At 41.5% G+C, this 23,112-nt stretch overlaps 2 protein-coding genes across 2 annotated transcripts; both read left to right on the top strand.

Annotated features, from left to right (window-relative positions):
• The first annotated feature begins 6,258 nt into the window (after nt 1-6,258).
• On the top strand, nt 6,259-12,319 carry LOC101787827 (spermatogenesis-associated protein 31E1-like). The gene is made up of 4 exons (XM_005006311.3): nt 6,259-6,541; nt 7,242-7,299; nt 7,847-7,907; nt 8,176-12,319. The coding sequence occupies exons 1-4, from the start codon at nt 6,347-6,349 to the stop codon at nt 12,269-12,271; spliced, it is 4,410 nt and encodes a 1,469-aa protein (XP_005006368.3). The 5' UTR covers nt 6,259-6,346; the 3' UTR covers nt 12,272-12,319.
• A 5,481-nt stretch (nt 12,320-17,800) lies between these two features.
• On the top strand, nt 17,801-18,727 carry LOC100731495 (taste receptor type 2 member 41-like). Its single transcript, XM_003475749.1, has one exon. The coding sequence runs from the start codon at nt 17,801-17,803 to the stop codon at nt 18,725-18,727; it is 927 nt and encodes a 308-aa protein (XP_003475797.1).
• Nucleotides 18,728-23,112: the final 4,385 nt, after the last annotated feature.

Below are 23,112 nucleotides of genomic sequence, written 5' to 3' on the forward strand. Positions count from 1 at the left end.
TGATTGTTTGTTGTGGGAATAAGCTAAGGTGGAGCAATTAACATACTGCTTGATAGATAAGGCACATACTTTATAAATATTAGAATTTAAATAAGGATGAAATTTCAACATTAAGATACATGAGTGCCAGTATCATAGCTAGGCATCCAGATAACAAAACTATTTACAAAACTGATTTAAATGTTCACCTAAATGTTAGGGCATAATGAGGAAACAATCAATTCACTCTGTCTTTCTCTACATTTTTAAACTAGTCAACTATTTACACTCAGACTTCAGAAGATTTGCTAAAGAGACTGTTCATTTTCTATTGCTGTATAATTATGACAAACTCAATGACTGCACAACATTCAATTACTAGCTCGTATTTCTGTGGGCCACTAGTCAAGGCTAAGGCCTGCCTCTGTGGCGCCTCCTTCTGATGTCTGTTCTCTCTTCCTTCTGCTTATGTCACACTTTTTCATCTTTCATCATTCTGAACCAACTGAAGATCTCCATCCTCGTGCATTCTCCTTATAATCTTTTCCCTTCCCACCCCTGGTTGCCTTGCTAGAGCCTGTGTAAGATTCAAGTTAGGCATAAACAACCTTGCTGGATTCCCAAATCCACCTTCTCTTACTCTTTTCCCTATGCATCTCATCAGAATGTGTGCAGTTTTAACGGTCTCCGAAAAGACAGGGAATTGCAACAGTGAAGATGGCAGCCTGTGTAGCGCGGCTACCTGAAGGGAAATCTAGCCGTGGTACTGAGAAGTCCCTTCTTTTTTTTTTTTTTTTTTTTTCCTTTTTACCGGTACCGGGGATCGAACTCAGGACTGCCTGCTTTCAAGGCAGGTGCTTATGCCGCTGAGCTAAACCCCCAGCCTCCAGAAGTCCCTTCTGATGTATGTGTATTTCCTCCCCTGTGCAATGAGGGAAGCATCAGTACCTACTTCACTTGATTTATTTTATTTTTAATTTTTAAATTTTTAAAAATTTTAAAGATAATAAAACCCAACAAAACAAAACAGAATAAATCCAGTCAAAGCAAAGCAGTGAAACTGGTACAGAACTTCAAAGCAGGATAACAGGAAAACAACAAAGGCTATCATAGTATATCTCGTTATCTTCACAATAGTTGTCCATTTCATCAGAAATAGCAAAATCAAGCCAAAACAAAACAGAATAAAATCAACCAAACAGAATAGTGAATAAAGCAAAAACAATTAATCAGGACAAAACAAAACAGAACAATATTGAATTTGAGAAACAAGATAGAAGGAAATCACCCATATTGCATATTGGAGGATTGCATATTGTAATATAGCAAGACAGTATGTCATGTTGTATACTGTTGTCCTCCTTATAGATACTCAGATCACCAGCTCCAGGCCTGCAAAGTCAACCAAACAGTACAAGCATTAAGTTGCTTTTTGTACTTTGGTTGCTATCAACTCAGCCTGTCTTCCTGGCTTACCAGAAAGGCTGGCTAGTTGGTTCGCTGGTTGGCTCCTCCCAGTCCCAGCATGGCCAATTCCCAGGAGGTTATATCTGACTTTTCTCTCCCTGGGCTTTGCATGGGTTGTCTTTGTAAAATTTTAATATTCACATTTTCCCTAATTTGGCTAGTAGGATCTCCTAGAGGCAGCTCCCTCTGTCTTGTGAATATGCTTGTGATTTTATTAAGCAGTTTTGTTGAGATGCAATTCACATAACATACAATTCAACCACCATCATTCCATTGTTTCTACTGCCAAATAATATCAGATTTTGGGTATGTACCATGGTTTATTTACTCATTAGTTCATTGATAGAAATTTGAGTTATCTCTACTTTGGAGGGCTATTGTGAATGATGCTTGTGCAAACATTTGAATAGCGCTTTTTAATTTTTTTTTTGTTTATTTTTAGACAGAGTCTCACTATGTAGTTCAGGCTAGCTTTGAACTCACTGTGTAGTCCCGGACGGCCTTGAACTCACAGCAATCCTCCTGTCTCAGCCTGCTGAGTGCTGAGATTACAGGCATGAGCCACCACACCGGATTTTGAGCACTAATCTCTATAAGGACATATATTTTCATTTTTCTTGAGTGAATCAAGTTATAACTCTGTGCTTAGCATTTTAAGGAGCTGTGTCACAAGCAGTTTTCAAAAGCGATAGCACCATTTTGAAATCTTGCCAGCTGTGTATGATGGGTCTAATCCCTCTCCACTCTGGCCAACATTTTTGCCATCCAGTGTGTGCAAAGTAATATAGATTTGATTTATATTTCCTTAATCAAAGACATGGGGTACGTTTTTATGTGCCATTTTCTGCTTTCTGCATCATCTATGGGAAGTTTCTATTCAATTTTTTGTCCCTTTCTTAATTGGATACTTTTATATCTCTTATTGAGTTGTGTTATTTATGCTGTTGGATGCAAATTCCTGGTCAGATACGTGACTTGCAAATGTTTTCTCTCATTATATGTTACTTTTCATTTTGATGATGCAAAAACATTTCTGATTTTGATCTTCATCTTCATCTATTTTTTCTTTTGGCAGTTGTACTTCCAGTGTCACTTCTAGGAAAGATTTATCTAGGATTTTCACTTAGGATTCTCCTAAGAACTTTGTAGTTGCAGTTCTTAAGTTTACAACTGCAAATCAGTTAGAGTTAACTTTGGGGATGATGATAAGGGTTCAATTTTATTCTTTTGTATGTGGTCATCTAACTGTTCCAGTATTATTTTTGAAACTCATCAAGTTTTTATGAAAATTAAGATATTAATCTACTTAAGGAATTTAGGATAGTACATAGGGATGCAGAGCAGCATGTTGTAAAAATTAAAGGTCATTACTTTGTATTTATTAAACTAGATATCTACTTGCATTTTTCTCAAGAAACCACCTGAAAGCGCACCTGGTCTAGCGCCTGACAACGTAAAAATAATGAAACAGATTTTCTCTAGTGAATGGATAGTAAGTGAACTTTCTCTTCTGAGACTGTCAGTGGGTAAATAACTAGACAGATGTCAGCATCAACAATGATAAAATCTGTGCTAGACCTGGCCTGCAACCTAAAGGCCTCTTAAACATTAGATCATGTTTACAGAGTCGTATTCCGTGCAGGGTATATAATTTCTGGGTGCAGATCACCTTGGAGATGGAGAATCTCTTCAGCATAATCTTTATTCCAGCATTGTCATCTATGTATTTTTTTCTTTCCTTTTCCTTTTGTTCCTGAGGATAAGCTCAGAGGACAATAACTCTCTTAACATTAGTTTAAGTGAAATTTCTTTTGCTGAATCCTTTGATTTTCATCCTTTGAAAGGTGAAGATGCAAGACTTACTCCCAGCCCCTGTACCGTCTCCATCTGCATTGTTTCTCTGGATGATCTCATTCTTTTAATGACTTTAAATACCATGTAAGTGTTGATGACTCCCAAACCTGTTACTCCAGCCTTAGCTCTTCACTGAGATCCAGACTTACATTTCCATTTGTTCCCTTCATGTCTCAACTTAGATCTCTAACAGACATCTCAAATGCAACATGACCAAAACAGATTTTCTTACACAAATGTACTATTCTTCCAGTCCTCTTCCTTTTAGTAAGTGATATGGTATAATGCCACAGCCTCTGACGGTTCTCTTCCATCCTGGCTGCTGCAATTCTACTGTATATATAATAGCCACTTAGAATCCTTTTAAAAAGATAAATTACATCATGCTATCCTCAATTGACTTTCAATTACCATAGGGGGTAATAGTAAAAATTCTTTGCAGGACCAATGCAAAGTTCTTGATCTTATTTCTTAAACTGCAAGATGATAAACACTTTTTTAGGTGGTGGTGGTGGTAGTGATGGTACCAAGGCTCCAGTTCAGGAGTGCTCCCCTATTGAGATACTATCATGGCCCCACTGGGTGCAAATATTTAATGATGTGAGATACCTGCTAGTCCCTATATCAAATTTTCAAAGGGTCTAGACTTCAGCCTGCTCCAAAATTTTTAAAAACCTTTGACGAAACAGAAGTGTTGAGGCAGGCAAGGAGGATGGATTCTGTGCCAAAAAATATTTTGAAAAAGCTGTGCTAAATCCAATCTTATGTCCTACTGAGAAAGATCAGCAATTGTGTTCCTCCTGCCTCAAAGCAAGTGGTGATCCACAGCTACCATGGTAACATTAACAAAGCATACCCTGTTGTTTCTTCAGTTAGAAGGCAGAATGGGCTTAGTTCTGCTTAAAGGATTAAAACTAATGGACAGACTAATGGATTAAAGTTTGGGGTGAAATTTAGGGAGTGTGGTTACATCAGGACTATTGGGAACAGCCTTAGGAGGCAGGTGCAGCCCATAAGTGTAGCCTATAACCCGAATACCTACAATTAAAGTATAATTCCCAATGTGATATTAAGAGTTGGGTCTTTCAGGAGGTGAACAGACAATAAGTGAGTGATCTGATTTCCTGTTAGGCCCTTGTAGAAGGTCCAGAGAAAACTAGGTACATCCCTTTTTGGTCTTCTGACCATGTGAGGACATAGCAAGAGTGCTTCCTTTATAGCAGAGATCAGCTCTGATGGAATGATGATTGTGCCAGCATCCTGACCTGACTTTGCAGTCTCAAGAACTATTCTTTTTAATAATTACCAGGTCTCAGCACAAATGAAGTCAAACTCAGAGAGAACATATATGTGAGAGTGTCTGGAGAACCTACCAATAGGGATGCCTAGAAGGGGGTGGAAATTTCTGCAGATACCGGTGGGTGGCATATGTTTAGGGTTGAAGAAGGAATCAGAAAGGAGTAGAGATGTTTTCTTCCCAGGAGAGAGAACTACCAGAAAGAGAGCCCAATAGGAAACCTCCATGAAGGAAGAAATTACCCCTAAACATTTGCCAGTCCTGGGAAAACACAAAGTCACATTCTTTTGGCTCTAGTCTAAGCATGACTCTTCCTGTGTGTCTTCAATTTTCCTTCTGCATAAGCCCATTTCAGAGGGATTGAAAATGTAGTTACTAGTTACCTAATAATCCTATATTGAACTAGTTTAAAACTTGTTAGTGACTTGACTGGATTGTGAGATAATCTGCATTATTATTATTATTATTAGTCTTTTTGGGACAAGGTTTCACTGTGCAATTCAGGCTGGCCTTGAACTCATTTTGTAGCCCAGGTTGGCCTTGAACCCTCAGTGATCCTCCTGCCTCAACCTCCCAAGAGCTGGAGTTACAGGCATGCATCTCCATGCCCTGCTGATAAACCACTTTTTAAGAGTGAAAAAAATTGATATGGTTGACTGATGCTTTTATTCTTTCTCAAGGGAAGATTCTTTCTTTGAATAAAATTTGAAGGAATGATGAAAGAGAAAGAATAAAATTACTCCTAATAACATCCTGAGGTGAATATCCGGCTTCCTGCCCCTTAGCTCATGTGTTGTCACTTAAGAAAGTTTCTCCCAGCCTTCTTCGCTTCTCTTGTAGGTCTAAAGGAGCAAATTTTTATTTTTCAGCATTTCTTTATGATGGTCACTTTCCTTCTAGTACACTTCAGATTCCATAAAAGCTGGATGCTGCTTGCCTGATTTGCTGCCAAATCCCCAGTGACTGGGACCGTCCTCAGCTAATGTTCATTATGAGGTGTGTTTGAACTGAATAGTGAGTTTAAATTAAAAAATGTTATAGAAAAAGACAACACCATTAGGCCCCCTCAAAATACTCTGCTTCAAAATATCCCATTATTCTTGCCACTTTATTTTCTTTGGTCCTTTTGAGGATTTCTTCAGTTTTGTATACTATTCTTGTGAATTTTTAACATAACAACTTCATTGTTAAGGTCCTCTAGCACAACAAAGATGAAATTAATGGAAAAGAGCACACAATATTTTGACTCAGAACTCAAGAAGGTAAAGAAGTGTGACAGGAGCCTCAGTTCTGTGCCTGAGTCTGTGTAATGCAAGAGCACACTGGGTGGGAAAGCAGCAGTACACAGCAGAAGCCCTGAATGTATTAGAGCCCTGTCCAGGAACAAACATTCCCAAGAAAACGTAAAATTTTCAACAATCCCGATATTGATGGAGCTAAGGCAGAGATTTCTAAGGAAGCAGCTGTAAAATAGATTAACCTTTGCCTTTGACAGGTTGATTGAGAAGGGGGAGCTGGCAGGAGGGAAGTGGGAGGCTCAGGAGGTTGGGGGTGGGGCTTCGCGTAGCATGGTGGGGGACGGGCGGTGGCTATGCCTCAGCTTCTGGTTACAGCTCCGCTGCTGCCCACTGGGTGGGGTGCTTTGTGACAAGGATGGTAGAGCTCTGTGACCTAGGCCTGCAGCCCTCCTTTCTGGTGGGCTAGGGAACTGTCTGGGCTGACTTGACTGAGAGAAACCATGTGATTCAGATGTTAGACAATCTTATCTCTCTTCTGAAGAGCTTTTGTGCCACATGGCTAAGCCTCAGCTCCACCCCTTGGGCTACGGATATGATCCTGGCCTTTGTGGGTGGACTGGGGTTCTCCCTCGTGTTATTGCCCTTCCTTCCGGATAATCCATTCCTGCCACCTCCACCACTAAGGAAGAAGAAAAGGTGTAGAAAGGTGAGAGATCTTCAGGTCGCCTGCAACAGAGAACAATTCTCTCTTTCTTCTACTCTTCTTTCTACTGCTTTTCCAAATGAAGGGGAGACCAATGAGAACGTCTCAGAAAAGATTAGAACATCATTCTTTGCTTATCCATTTATTTACTTATTTCTTTTTTGAGGCAGGGTTCCTTTCTTTCTTTCTTTTCTTTTTCTTTCATTCTTTCTTTTTAAATCAGAAACTGAAATCAGACTGTATTTCAGTGACCAAGGACAGGATTCCCTAGAGAGCAGGAGACCTCTGCAGTAGGACAGAGCCACAGCACTGGTTCCTAGAAGCCCTTCTTGGAGCAAGTTCCTCTGGCTGAGTCCTGTCTGTGTGCTGCGCTGATCCATGGGCAGTTCTGAGCCCCTGAGAGTTTCCCAGCAAAGCCTAGAACCACCTCTGTCCTCAGCAAGCGGATTCCATTCGGCAGTTGAGCTTCGCCCATAGACACCTCTGCTTTCTGAGCAGACATCCTGTGCTGAGAAAAGACATGCATGATAGAGCGAGCTTAGAAAATCATATGTGCTTTTCAAAGAAGGAAAACAGAAGCCACTTTAAAAATGAATTTCATTGCTAATTTGGAAAGTTATATTATTCAAAGACTTCAGGAGAATTATTAGGGAGAGAAGAGAGAGCACTGGACTCAAGCCTGTGTTTCTTTCTTGTCTCTCAGTACCACATGGTGAAGAAGGATTGGAGTAGGATCCGAAAAACGAGCTGCGCTCTGAGAGGTGAGGTTTGCTTCTTCCACCCTAGAGGTCTCTTGACCTTGCTTGTCCCTGAGCGGCTAGAGACTCCTTCTCTGAGGATGATAACTCCGGGGAGGTAGGGGAGGGTGGCTGGGTGCTGGGAAGGAAAGCAGAGCTGAGGACATTTCCCAGGCCCTGTGCTTGGAACAAAGCTGTGACAGGTTTGGGGATAGGTGATGTCCAGGAGAGGTGGAGCAGGTGTCTATGGACCAGTGCTGCCCAAATTTGGTGGTGTGATCTCATTATAAAACTCTAGAGAACTACTTCACTTTGCTATCACACATCCCTCTTTGAGATGATCTGCCCTTTCTCCTCCACAGCAAGGTTATGAAGAACCTGGAGGTTAGTGGAGATGGAGGCACCTTGTAAATGATTAAGTGCTACCTCTCTGTGTGACTTGGTATCACTGTCACTGGTTTGGACAGTGATACATGGATTCCACACTTGAGTTCCTCATTTTTTTTCACAGAGACATTCCCTTCAATCTCCTCTCTTCTCCAGTATAACCCTTTCCACCATTCTTTTCCAGCTCGCAGAGACTGCTTAAAGGAGGCAGAAGGGATTAACGACCTGGCTTCATTTCTGGGAAGGTGAGAAACTTTCCACTTTTCTCTGTGTCTGCCCTATCTGGAGAGCTATGATGTGATGTGAGGGGCCTGGGCTTAGTTTCAGGAGTCTTGGGGGCACTACATCTTGGACTGGGGTATGACTAAAACCCTGGGTGCAAGACTTTTGTAAGCGTCTTAATGTGGGGCCCTTGAAAACCCATTGACAACAGCGGTCTTCCCCTATGCAGGCTGCCTGACCTTCCATTCCCATCTGCTCCCGTCTATAGCTGGTGCCTTTTCTCTTCTTCAGCCACCTGGGGAATCTCTTACATGGTAGCAGATTCAATCACTTCTCAAGAGAAGATGCCCCTGGTGAGAAGTTCCAACCGTTATCTGCTAGAGCTGACCGAGCAAGTAGGCAGCCTTTGGAGGACCTGTTTGTCACCGCTTCATCCTCACTGGTTTCCCAGGCTCCTTCATCTGAGCACCTCCCATCTCCACCCTCTATGTTGTCACCAGGTCTGAAGACTTTCACAGTTTCTCTAGGGTCACAGTCCTCCGTGAGGGCCTCTTCACCACCAGAGCCTTCAGGTCCTCTAAGATGCCCGTCACCCCAGCCATTTTCACTTTCCTCTTCCCCATTGCATTCTCCTGGCCCCATGGCCTCCCCACCACCTCTGCCTGACCCCAGCCTGGCTCTTCCTCAGCAGGATTCATCACTCCTCCCACTGGGGACCATCCCAAGAAGCTCCTCTCCACCCATTGAGTGCTTGTTGCCTTCTCCTGTCCCAGCAATTTCAATTCTTGGTCACTCAGTCTGTGCCATCTCAGCCCTACCTCAGTGTCAGGAGCCTCCCACAGCTGTATCCCACTCCACCTTATCAAACAGTGAAGCCCAGAGAAGTCACTTTATTGGCCAAGTGCCCCAGGCCTCATTCCTGGCAGACACTGCCCTGACACAGGTGGAGAATGGTAGTTCCCATTTCCTCAGTCCTGATGTCCAGAAGGTGCTGGAAATACTCATCACCAAGAAAGTGGAACTGAAGATCCATAAGAACACTAAAGGGGAGGGACAACACAGCCCCCTGTATTCTCTGGGGAATATGTTAAAATCCCCGGGCAAAAAACACGACCCTATCGTGTCACGTTTATGGAAAACAAAAGAAGCAGAGCATCTTCCTGCTGTACCACAGCTCCACTTCCCAAAGACCTTGGGGGAACACATGCAACAAAAAGGGAGCCAGTGTTTCTGGGGCCTCCCAGGTCTACACAGCGAGTCCCTGGTGGATAACACCAGAGTGCCTGATGCCTCACTAGAGTTTTCTACCATTTTATTCAATGGACTCTGTAATTATGTCCCGGCACGAATTCAGTCCAATGTTTGTCCACAACTCTTTCCCACTCCACCCTTGGCCAATGATGTGGCCCAGCCCCACAAATTTACTCCAGCTCTGCCTCCATCCCAACCCCCATCTGTGTCTCAGAAACAGACCCAGGAGCATGCTCCATCTCTCCCAGCTGGTCCTTGCCATTCACCTCAAGCCAGGGCTTGGGAAGTTTCTAGTCTTAAAGATCAGAAGGGGAAGCAATATCCTATATCACGTACTGTTCAACACCTACAACGTGAATATTTGAAGGAGCCAGAGGAAAAGAGAGGGTTTCCTCCTGTGGTCAAAAAACCTCAAAAAGTCTTTAGCCAGCCTGCTGAGAAACATGGGGCCATCCAGAAAAACAAGTCCCCTGGCAAGCTCCCAGTGGATGTTATCTATTTTAAGGTCCGGGAACAACTGGAGGAGCATCTTCAAATAAGATTGATGTGTGGGCTGCCCCAGAAGGTTCACCTACCTCTGAACAAGGAAAAAGACCCAGGAAACAGGCAGGCAAAGGAAAATTGTGGACTTTCCCAGACTTCAGTGATTTCAGACAAAAGCATTCAGGTCATACAAAAGACCATGTCAGAGTTCCCAGAAATATCCCAGACAGGGAAACACTCAATCAGTGACCTGGAGGAGGCCCCAAAAGAGTTATTCAAGGATCCAGAAATCTCAATGGTGAATGTCTTAGAGCCCATTTGCGACCCAGCATCACCCAGCAAGGGGTTAAGACTTATAAGAAGTGATTCAGGCAATGATCCAGCCATCAGTCCAGACAAGAAGAACCTAGAAGACAGTGAGAGCATCTGTCCAAGTGGGAAGGTTGAACAGACAGGGGGAGGAATTCCTGTGGGTAATGGTCATTTCACCCTTACTGTGGACCATGCCTGTGACCATCCTCCAAACTCAAACATCCCCGTGGAACCTCAGGATGAACCATCCCTGCAGGGTCAGGAGTATGGCAGGAACACCCAGAACCTCTCTGTCCTTGATCCTGGGACTCAGCAGAGGCTGGAAGCACATCTGAAAAGGTTCTGTATGAGACACAGGTGGGGCCTAGCCTTCAAGGTCATCAGGGCCATAAGTATTTTGAAACGGACAAAGGCTCATACCTCATTGCTTCCACAGCCTGCTGCTTCCTCCTCAGCCTCCCATGGCTCTAAGGCTGTCTCTACCCACCAGGATAGCAATTTGCAGGAACAACCATCTCAGAGTATTCCAGGAGAGAAGGTAAAAGCAATTATATCAGTTCTCAAAATGCAGGGTCCTGTCACTAGTCACTCATTCAAATCCTCAATGAAGAGTCTATCTGGTGACTGTGGGTCTACAGAAGCTCCAACAACTGGACAAGAGACCAGCCTCACTGCTCTGCCCCATACATACTGTCCTAAGAGTACAGCCTGGCATCCTGATACTGTCTCAAGGCCAGGGAGAGGTAGCATTGGTCCAAGTCCAATATCAGTAATGGACAAATATCAGCCTCAGGAGGGAGGAGGTATGATCTCAAGTGAACCTTCGCATCAAGTGTTGACAGGGGAGATGAATGTAGAATCTCCATGTGCAAGGGACAGAGACATCCAGAAGATCATGGAGACAAAGGCGAAGAAACCCTTGGAGTGGGCAGTTACCAAGGGAGCCAGTGTGATGTTACCATCCCCAAATCTTAATGTGAATCCAAGGAATTTAAACTCTCTGGGGTCCAATAAAAACCTTCTCTCCCCCAGAATCTGTACTGTGCAGGAGCCAGGAGTCTCCTCCTTGGGTTCACAGACAGTGTCGAAAAAGAAGAGTCAGGATTCAGCCACCAGAGTCGTCCTGCAAGACTTTGCCACTGGCAAGGTCCTTCAAGCCACTGCCTCAGAGATGCCCCGCCCCAAAGACATCCTGGCTTCTCAGGCCCGTCTGGCCAATACCCGAGGTGCATCCTCTAGCAGCACATCATCTTCCCAACGGATAGTTGGCCCCTTAATACAGGGCAGAATTAGCCAGGGTCAAAAGGAGCCCGGGATCTCAAAACTCCAGGATCCACAGGAGATCAAGAGCAACAAGTTTTGTCCATCTGAGAGTGGAGGGGGCTTTGTGAGCCCCAATAAAATGGTCACTAGTCGCCCATCACCTTCCCAAGGGCTATGTGATCACTCAGGGAGGGACACGGTGGGCCAGGAACAGAAGGCGCTCAGGGTGCCCAAATCCCAGGAGCCCAGGATGAGCAAGAGCCATGTCTTTGCTCCACCTGAGAAGAAAGGGAGCTTTGAGAGGCCCAAATCAGGAGGGAAGGAAGAGCAACGTGCAGGAAAGAGGAGCATTGGAGGGCTGACGCCCCCTCCTCAGGTCAGGGAGGCTAGAGGCAGCACAGGACACAAGGCTCTGCTCCAGTCAGAGAAGAAAACGTCACCTTCAGAAGCCACCATTGGGACCCGAGTCAGGAGCTGTCTGCAAAATATACTGCCCAAGAACAACAGAGTGGGGGCAGAGTTTCTGCAGAAAGCCAAGCCCCCATTAACTGTGACCCAAAGTCAAGAGTTGGCCACAAACAGCAATGTCTTTATAGACAGAGGGAGCATGGAAACCCAGGTGCTCATGAGCACTGTTGGACGGATCCTAAAGGAAAAAATGAGGCTACACCATGAATTTTCTTCCTCAAAAAATTTTCAGAAAGGGGGACCCCAGGTAGATAGGTGGTCCTCCTGCCACAAAAAAGCTTCCTCACCACAGCAAAAGAGAATCGTGAGCAATATGACCTGTAGTCCGCAGGCCGAGCCTCAGCACCCCAGCCATGTGACGAATAGAAGCCTGAGCAGAGATAGGGCAAACAATCCTGCCTTCCCACCCAGGGAGCCTGGGCCCCTACCCAGTCAGTTCCACAAGAAGCCCATGGGGGCTGGAGCCTCAGAGCACTGCCCCAGGCACTGTGCCCTTCAGAGAACTGTGTTCCCCAATCAGTCACATAATACTTCCCACATCAGTCCTGGGGAAAAATCTTTGCTGAGCAAACCTGTTCTGTCTCATACAGGCAGGTCTTGTGTGGGCTAAGATCGTCTTTCTACAGAGATGTCTGTTGATTCCCAATAAATGACTTTTTTTTAATCAGAGGTTGTGATTTCTGTGTCTGTTGTGCTGAGGCCTGAGAAAAAGTGTGTGTTTGATTTTCTAAAGAGCAGCTTCAGGCTATGACTTAGGCAAGTCCCTTGGTGTCTCCAAACTTCCTTTCCTGACCGCCCCTTTGCTCACTGCCAGGCTTTTCAGCTCACCCCTTCTTGTTGCGTGGCTCAGGAATGCTCAGAAAATAGTGCCATGAGTCCCCCCAAATGCCGGGTTAGCAGAGGAAGCTCTAGCATATGGTTCCTGGGGGGGATTGTTAGCAACAAATTTAAGAACGATTAAATTTAAGGGAGATTTCTTGAGTGTGAAAAAGGTTTTGCAGCTTGTAGCACTTAGGTCCAAATATGGTTTTTGCCACTTTTGGAAATTCCCTCTCCTGAGCTACCTTTTGGCATGTTAAAAAATACAGTGAATCCTGCTGCTCTGTGACACTCAAAGAAAAGGTAGCTTGTGAAAAGATGGCAGTGTCTTTAACAACCTTATGTACCAGATTTGGCACAGGGTAGCTTATGCGTCTTCCCCAAAGTCAAAATGATCAGAAGGTAAATGTTTTGAATCGATTGAAGACATCGAGGCAGCCATGACAGCATGATTAAAAATATTCATGAAATAGTCATGGACGGAGACTTCCACTAATGGCAGGATGATGCCAACGGTCTGAGCAAAGCAATGGAGTATTTTAGGAGATTAATGGTAATTATTTGTAACCATAATAAAAAAATCAACATTCACCATATTTTTATATTATATTATTAGAGCTTAATAGTTGTTAAATGAGTAAATCAGTTGATAAAAAGTTAAGAGAAACATGTATGATAGAAAAATACACAGTCTTTCAATCTCAACTTCAGTCGAATTTGTCTGTCTGTTGTGGATCATCAATTCAATACAATGCATTAAGCCCTCCATATCTATGGGATGTGCATTCATGGATTCAAACAACATAGAATTTTACATCTGTAATGAGCACATGCTGACATTTTCTTGTCATTCTCCAATAATGCAATATAACATGCATATGACAATACATAAGGATTATTGAGATAGTGCTAACATTGAATTATTGTAAGTGTTCTATAGATGATTGAACACACAAAAACATAGGCAAAGTTCATGTGGAGATATATGTCATTTTATATAAAAGATTTCAATATCCGATAATTTTGGCACAAATCCTCTTTGGAAATGAAGGGATAACTGTATAACATTATGTGATCACAGTATTAGTCTGACGAGTTTTCTCTGTTGATCCTTTCATGATAGTCATAATTTAAAAGTTTGCATTACCATTTGAAACAAAAGTTTTAGACAAAAATGTAAAAACATTTGAAGTATTAGAAACCCTTTGAATAGACAGATGAATGAGCAGATATTCGTTTAGGAAGATATTTACAGAACAAGTTGCAGGTCATGGGTCACAACACATGTCTCCTTACAAAAACAATTTAACTGCTACTGCTGGGTCCATTATAGCCCTGGGAAAAGTCAAGAATAAACTAAAAGGTGTGAAGCAACCCAAGAGAATATAAAAAAATAAGATGGTCACAGAGGAAACCACAGAAAACATTTTGTCTGTGTCAGTTCTTTCCACTGTGTGGCACAGCTGGATGCTAGGTGAGATAGCCTTGGTTGCAACCTCGCCGCACAAGTGAGAGAGAAGAACAGAAGGAACGCAGCAGCCTCCAGCACAAACTCCAGCCCCTTGTCATCAGTAGGGATGCCTACAGCTTTTATATTTGAGGATCTCTGCAGTCTTGCTACACCTGATCCCAGCTAAAGAGCAGCCCAGAGTGCAGAGTTACAATCCTCGCTGCCCCAAGGACAGAGCCATGACATCATCAGTATCCTTCAAGAGCCAGAACTGCTGCGGATCCCATATGTTCAGGTTTATCTCCACTGAAGTTAGTCTGTACTATCTGGGAAAGGTGAGTGCAGATGTGCAGATGGAAGACAAAGCTCCAAGGAACAAGAAACAGAGCTAAAAGAAAATACAACGCCCTCTCCAACCCCACAATGAATTTCCAGTGACCAACTCAAAAGAATGAAAATAATGCAGAGCTGGCATAATGACAGATACACAAACCAATGGGGCAGAATAGCTCAGGAGTAAGTCCATATGTCTACAGTCATCACCAACGATACCAGTACCAGCCAATGCAGAAAGGACAGTCTTGAGTAAATCGTGTTGGGGACACTGGATATCTACCTGTAGACAAATGAAACAACTCCATCTTACATCACACACAGAAATCAACTCAAAATGGTTGAAAGACTTAAATGTAAGACCTGCAATCATAAAACCTATAAAGAAACATTGGAAAAATATTCTTGACGATCTACACAAGGATTGTTAGGATCTGCCACCATAAGCATAGGAATGAAAAGCAAAAATTAATAAGGATTACATCAAATAAAAATTTGTGTTTTACAGTAAAGGTAGGCAATATATTTAGGATGGAAAGAAACTCTGTGGATTGGGAGAAAATGTTAAATCACACATAAATGATTCCTATAAAAATATGTAACATACATCGATACATAGAAAAAAATTCCAAGTTGATTTCTTTTTTTTTTTTTTGTCTTTTTTTGTGTCATGTTCTCTCTATGCAGTTCAGGCTGGCCTTGAGCTCACTTTGTAGTCCAGGCTGGTTTCGAACTCGCAACGATCCTCCCACCTCAGCTTCCCGAGTGCTGGGATTACAGGCATGAGCCACCTCGCTTGGCTTAGTAAATTGATTTCTAAAAATGAACAGAAGCCCTGAATGGATGCTTCTCAAAAGAAGGCAAATAGCCAATAGATATACAAAAAAGTGCTCAACATCCTTCAACCCAAAACACAAGGAGATACCAGTTTACTCTTGCAAGCTTGGTAATTAAATAGAGATAAGAGCTAGGTGAGATTTAGAGAGCAGAAATTCCTTCTGACTACTCATAGGAATGTGCATTAGGGCAGCCATTATAGCCAACGATATAGCTATTCTCAATAAATTTAACAGAAATACCTTATGATCCAGTAATCCCACTCCTGCATGTATGGCGTGAATGGAGGAGAACCACATGCACATGAGAGGAGAGAGGTGCCAGGTTTGCTTTCTCCTCTCAATGGAAGCAACCCAGCTCTGTGAGACTGCAGGAAAAGCATTAATTCCTCTTGGTGATCTAATAATATGAGAATTAATGCTGAAGGGCATGCGAGAGCTCTGGGGATCAGTGAAGCTCCCTTCTGGTTGTCTCTGATCAGGTCATGAGGCACCATCTTGGAGGAAATGTCTGGTCTCTGGCTCCTCCTTCTCTGGTGTTCTTCCTTGCCCTCTGCTTTCCCGCTGCCTTGAGAGGGGAAACTTTGCTCTGCCCTGATGCCTCTGCCTCAGAGCCGACCACCCATGGACTGAGACCTCTGAAACTGTGAACTAAAACAAACCTCACCTTCACCTGCCGATATTGAGTGTTTTGTCTCAGCTGCATGATGCTGAACAATGTGTCTAGTCACCGCTTAAAGTTCTCAACATCTTTCCAAACTTGGAGTTTTAGTGAGAACAAAATATATTTAAATCAATGTAGTATATATGCAGGAGAAATGAAATCACCATCCCTAAAAGACATCTGCCCTCCAGAGATCATTGCAACCTTATTCACAAGAGCCAGAGACGGAAATACTCCAAGAATGTCAACAGGTGAATGCATGAAGTAAAGGTGGCATGATAGAATATTATTCAGCCTTTAAAAATTAGACAGTGCTGTTTGCAACAACATGGATGACTGTGGAGGACAACGTGCTAAATGAAATACTCTGCACACAGAAAGGCTGCATGATTTCACCTACATGTGAAACCTAAAATAAAGTCACAAGGTATTGGTCAAATTGTACCAAATTTCTTTTTTCTTTCTTTCCTTCCTTCTTTCTTTCCTTTCGTCTTTTTGAGATGGTCTCATTATGCAGTTCAGGCTGGCCATACATTCACTTTGTAGCCCAGGCTGGTCTCGAACTTGCAAGGATCCTCTAGCCTCACTCTCCTGAGTGCTGAGATTATAGGCATGTGCCATCACGCCTGGCTACCAAATTCCAATTGCTGTAAGTGCATAAATTCTGGAGAACTACTGCACAGTAATGGTACTATAGTAAACAGTACTGTAATCTATGCTTGACATTTGCTATGATGGTGGCTTTATGTGCTTTCACCACACATAACTATTTTTGTGTCTGTGTGTGACAGGATCTCATTACATAGTTTTTTTCTGGCTTTGAACTCACTATGGAGCCCAGGCTGACCTCAAACTTTCAATGATCTTGCTTCAGTCTCCCTAGTGCTGGGACTACAAGCATGCTCCACTATGCTTGGCTCATACTCAATAATACTTTTAAATAATAAATATGTGAGGTGGTGGCTATGTTAAGACAACTTTGCTCTTCTACATATTCTTTTAGGGATCTTTTTGATGTTGAGTGTTAGAGGATGGCACTTACATATCCATTCTAAGCTATGGCATCTTGGTGTGGTAGACAAACCTAAGATGGTTTTGGGCCCCTGGATTTGGGCCTTTCTACTCTACCCTTGAGTGCTGATGAGGACTGGGAATTGATTATTTCAGGTACAGTATGACAAAGGTGATAGGATGCCATTCTCCTAATCGTATTGACATCACTTTCTATCATACTCACTCCCCATCTTCTGTCAGACTTGCTCTGTTGCTTTGATGAAGTGAGTGGCCATGTTTAAAGAGCCCCACTTGACAGTAAGGACCTCTGTAGGGGCTGAGAGGTTTTATCCCACACCCAGAGAGAAATGTGTGTTCTCAGTCCTTTAAGCATGTGAAATGATTCCTCTCATCAGAAACAAAATCAGTTTCAACAGCCATCCCTCACTGACATCAGTGGACCAGGGTATCTGGCACTGAAGGCGTGGGTGCTCATGGATGAGAGTGCATATATGACAGAGAGGCTCAGATGAGACAGACTCCTTCAGTGTCAGTATTTTTCCCAGTGATCTCCTTATACTTGTATATATACTTATTATTTGTCATTATTATCTATTTGATCCTATCTATCTAGCTAGCTATCATCTATCAATCACATATCTTGAGAATGTTATAACGAGTATAACATTCACACAGCCTAAGGGGGTGGAACAGGAAGGACTGAATCTTGTTACAGACGCTGAAAAGGCCTCCATATTGATGTATTAGCCATGGCAGCATACAGGCAAAATCAGAGAAGGCAAATCAGGGCCTCCTGGTAACTGAGCACAGGGGAGATTTGCATGTCCTTTGAGCCAAGAGCCTGCCCTTCCTTGCTCACATGAGTGTCCTCTCTGAGTGAGTTCTGGCTCCACTGCAGACGCAGAGCCTGACCGCTCTGCTTGCACTTTTAGGCAAAAAGCAAAAACACAGGACTGTAGGTGGAGACAGGCAGAGCCTAGGGACCAAGACATCCGCTGTCTGGTGACTGGAGGAGGGGCAAGGATGGAATCAGCACTGACAATCTTCTTCATGTCCCTCTTTGTCCTATTGTGCGTCCTGGGGTTCCTGGCCAATGGATTCATCGTGCTGACACTGAGCAGGGAGGGACTGCAGCATGGAAGGCTGCTCCCCTCGGACATGATTCTCCTTGGCTTAGGTGCCTTCCGCTTCCTCCAACAGTGTCTTGGGCTGGTGTACTGCATTTACTTCTTCTTCAACCTGGTGGACTTCTCCTTGAATGTTGCCTGGCAGCTCCTTTCTCTACACTGGGACTTCCTGAACTCATCCACCTTCTGGTTTGCTACCTGGCTCAGTGTCCTGTTTTGTGTAAAGATTGTTAACTTCTCCCACCCTTCCTTCCTCTGGTTGAAGTGGAGGTTCCCAGCCTTGGTGCCCTGGCTCCTGCTGGGCTCTGTCTTCATTTCCCTGTTGGTAACTTTGCTGTTCTTTTGGATGAACTCAGCTGTGTATCAAGCACTCATAAGGCACAAACTTTCTGGGAACATGACTGATATGGAATGGAACAAGAGGCTGGACATTTGCTACATCATGCCTCTGAAACTTGTCATGACATCAATTCCATGCTCTCTTTTTCTGGTCTCGATTTTGCTGCTGATTGGTTCTCTAAGGAAACACAGACTGAGAATGCAGGACAATGCTGATGACCCTCAGATTCGTAGCAACCAGGTTCACACCAGAGCTCTAAAGTCCCTCGTCTTCTTCCTTGTTCTGTATGCTATGTCTTTCATATCCATGGCTGTTAATGCTACAGTCTTTATCACCTCCGACAGTAGGTGGTACTGGCTATGGCAGATCTCAACCTACCTGGCCATCAATGTCCATCCTTACATCCTTATCAGCAGTAACCTCAGGCTTCGAGGCATGGTCAGGAAACTGCTGCTCTTAGGCAGGGGCTTTTGGGTGACCTAAGTAGCAGAGTGTCCTAATCCAAACCTCCAGAAGAGACTGAATGGAGAGATCAGACCTAAGCCTCACCTTTATGGTGATGCTGTCAAAGGCAGATGAGCGCTAGATCATTCTATGGGATTCCTTCTCTTGGGAGGAGAGGATAGAGGAAAAGCTAGCTATTCTCGGCTCATGCTTCTGTCCTTGGGAAACTATTAAAATGGACGCACATTGACTATGCATCAGTAGCACTACCCAGAAGTTCAGAATATACAACTTTGTGATACTTTTATGTTTAAATTCTCTTTGCTATCTGGTAGACTTTAGTTAAAAGTCTAACTGATTACTGTCTCACATAAGCTGGCTGCTGGGGCATTAAGAAAAAATGTGTTTACGATTAAACTAGGATACAGATGGGAAAGTAGCAACACTGTTGACGACAATATAATATTTACTATGATGGACAGATTGTGGTCAGCATTAGCCAGGGTTGGGAATTTTAATTTCACTCCATGTAGATTTTTTTTCTTACCAGTCTTAGATAATTTGGTTTTAAGTTTATTAAGGTTACTGGATGGTTTCTTGATGATAACACATTGCTTTTCTTGTTAATGTGTCCTTTAGACTGACTTTGATTCTCTCTCATCTGAAGTTTTGAGTGGCAGACTTTTTCCTTTTTTATTATCCCTTAGAAAAAGACACATCATGACTTTTTCAAATTATTTCTGGGAACTTTTATTTTTCTTCTCTTGAGCAAATTTCAACAAGTCACATCTACACTGAATAAATATGGCTTTTTATTCAGAAAAACAAAGACTCAAGAATTTCACTTAGTTTTTGTCTAAACACTATGGTACTATTTTCCATAAAAGGATCAGCCTGTTAAATTTTATATTTAAATATTATCTTAAAATAATTTGCATCAACTACTGTGCAAATGTTTGAGAAATACTTTTGGAGAAATTTTAATTACAGAATGGTGTCTATATGGCAGAATTAGAAGTTTTTGCTAAAAATATTACAATGTGCAAATTTCAGAGACTAGTATGCAACTGGGTTACTGGTAGAGATTTAGCCTTCTTGGAGAGTGAAAATAATCTTTTGATTAGAGCATATGTAGACACACTCATTAACTACTATCTTTGGAAATGACCAATTTTTAATTTAAATATTTAAAATCTTTGCATGGTTAAAAACTCAAAATATATTGAAAAATATATGGAAGTATCTGCCTCTTATCTATCCCTTCTGAAGAACTCATATGTTTTATATTTGTCTTTCTAGAGATATTTTGTTCTATCCTGGTACCTAACTAATGAACTAATCAATTAGCTTACATATTGATGTATTCTGTACCACTAACAAACCAAATAGTTTATTAACTGAAGATATTGTCCTGGAGATCTATGTACAAAACACACATAGTACTCCTTGACATTTTTTTCCTTTGGCATGGGTGTATCACAGTTTCTTTAGTTATTTGTGATAAATGTGTTACTTCCCCTCTTTTGCTATTGTAGCAATACAGTAAGGAATAATCTTCACATATGTAATCTTGTACATATGCAAATGCATGGTAGGCTACATTCTATGAAACAGAATTACTGAGTTAAATAGCATGTACATTTCTCACTTGGCAGACATGGGTTTGTACCAATTTACTTCCTCTTCTAGAAATTTCCTTTTTTCTCCCTCCAATATCACTTTTTACTTATCCATTAGGTTAAAAAAAGATGTATTATGTAGTAATTTGCATGACTCTCATTACAAGAATCAAGTATATTATTATCTTATGTGTTTTGAGAGATTTATTTTTAGTTTTTATGAACACTATGTCTTTTTTTTGGATTTGATTTTTGGACGTTTTCTTATTGATTTGTAGTTCTTTTTATTTTAGAGAAATGAGCTCTTTATGATGTGGGCAACAAATTTTTCCCCAATTCTTGATTTTGTTAATTTTAATCTTTTAGTTCCTATATTAATTTTAAAAAGCTTTTCCATTTTGAAATACTGGTAGACTCATGAGAAGTTCAAAAAGTAAGAGAGTCCTAAGTATCCCATACCAGCCTCCTCCAGTGGTGACGTCTTATGTAGCTGTGGTACAATGCCAAAACCAGGAAATTAGCTAAGCATGGTGGTACAGGCCGGTAATACCAGCAATCTTGGAGACTGAGGAAGAAAGCTAGTAAGTTCAAGTCTAGCCTGGACAACTTAGTGACCTAACAAGGTCCTGTCTCAAAATTAAAACAAAAATTACGGGGATGTATAATTATAGGGGTGTAGCTCAGTGTGAAGGCTTTGAGTTAAATACCCTGTACCATAAAAAAACAAAGAACAAACAAACCAGAAGCCTCAGGAAACTGACATTAGGATACTACTGTTAATGCCTCTAAAGACCTCATTTAGTTTTCACTGTGAGCTTTTATCCCATGTGTAGATTTATGGAACCACAACTGAGATACAAAACTATTCCCCCTTGGTTTTTATACCCACACTGATATCTTAGCTCCAATATATGTATTTGTTTGTCTCTTTTTACTTTGATAATAGTTTTGCCATGTATAAATTTTGTTGATTTTATAAAAAATAATTAAAGACTACTGGGATTTTGTCTTATAATTAGAAGGCTTTCTTTATTCTAGAATAAAAAAATCTTTTTCTGTTTTCTTTTAGTACATTTATGATTTATCTTTTAATATTTTAACTTTTCTAGAATTTATTCCAGTATAAGGTATCACATATAATGAATTTAACCTCTTCAGATGGTTAGCTTGTTGTCTTAGTACTATTTATTTGCTAATTTTTCTCCAGTGCCTTAAAATGCTAGTTTTTATCACATATCCAATTCTTAAGTATATTGACTTATTTCTAGACTTGCTATTCTATTTCACTGCATTACTGTTTCTATCTTAGTTCCTGGGACAAAATGCCTGAAATCCACAGGTTAAAGGAGAAAAGGTTTATTTTGTGCTCACAGTTTACAGAGGTTTTAGTCCATGGTCAGCTGGGTCCAAGGAGCATGGCAGAGAGGCCTGGCAGGGGAGAAAGAGCTCTTACCCTGGCAGGCAGGAAGCAGTGATTTCTTTCCTTTTTTTTTTTTTTTTTAAATTATCCCTTCTAGGGTAAAGACCTTTTGGTCACTGCCATGTACAACCAGGGTGGGGCTTTCCTTTTCAGTAAATCCATCACCCACACCTAGAACTATGGTAAATTAGTCAGTGGACTAATCCACTCTAACACACCCATGACCCAGTCACTCCCAAAACCCTACATATGAGTGCACAAGGCCTTGGGAGGTGACATTTAGAAGTAAGCCATAACAGCGTGACCACATGGCATTCCCACAGCATTCTAACTATTCTAAATGCATATATCCAAATACCTGGTAAATCAGTCTTTCTTCACTAGTCTTTTTTATTTTTATTTTTTTGGCACTAGGAATTGAACCCAGGTTCTTGTGCTTGCAAGGCAGGTACTGTGCCCCTAAGTTACATCCTCAGCACTTTCACTAATCTTTTTAGAAATTTCTTGGTTATTTCCTTTTAGAGTAACCTTTGGTGGAGTCAAACCAAAAATTCTTTTTCTTTGTTTACTAATTGAGAGCATATCAAATGTAGAGTTTAACATCAGGAGACGTGAATTTCCATGATGTTGCATTAGCCTATGCAAGAATATGGTATGGTTTTTTCATGGGCTCAAATTTCTTTTATTACTTTCAAAAATATTTAAGCTTTAAAATATAGATATTCATTAGGATTATAGTTTTGTGGTTAGAGTGTGTGCCTAGTATTACAGGATCCCAGATTAAATCTGTAGTGCGCGCGTGCACGTGCACACACACACACACACACATATCTAAAATATGGATCTATTACAGTACTTCTGATGTATATTTGCAGGTTATATTTCATCCTGGTATGCCTTATTTTCCTGGTATATTAAATTGGGTAGCTACCTCAGTGTAGTTGTGAAAACTGAGATATATAATATATATCTGTTTATGTGTATATTTATATAAGTGGAACTTATCACAGCTTTTAAATAATAGCTAATAATTAATTTTATTGTTTTATTATTTTCTATATGTTGATCAGTATAACAAGAGTAGAGAAAGCAGAGTATGAAAAGGAATTTTCTAGCCTTCAGCAAAGACCAATTATTTCCTTTTATTCTTTCTGGCTTTTTTTTCAATTTTTAAAAAATTTTCTTTAAAGAGAAAAAAATGAAAACAGAAAAAAGGGTAGAAATTGTACACAGTTTCAAAAAATAAACAGTAAGAAGTCACTAGTTGGTAGATTACATATTGTCATCTTAGAAATAGTTGTTCAAGTTACAAAATTAAAGTATACAAAGTGAATGTTCAAATGGTGAAACTGCAAACAGTTCTGTTCAACAATCCAACAAAAACT

Source organism: Cavia porcellus, unplaced genomic scaffold (genome assembly GCF_034190915.1).
Source record: "Cavia porcellus strain 051 isolate PalLab524CR breed Dunkin Hartley unplaced genomic scaffold, mCavPor4.1 scaffold_6, whole genome shotgun sequence".
NCBI classification, from domain to species: domain Eukaryota; kingdom Metazoa; phylum Chordata; class Mammalia; order Rodentia; family Caviidae; genus Cavia; species Cavia porcellus.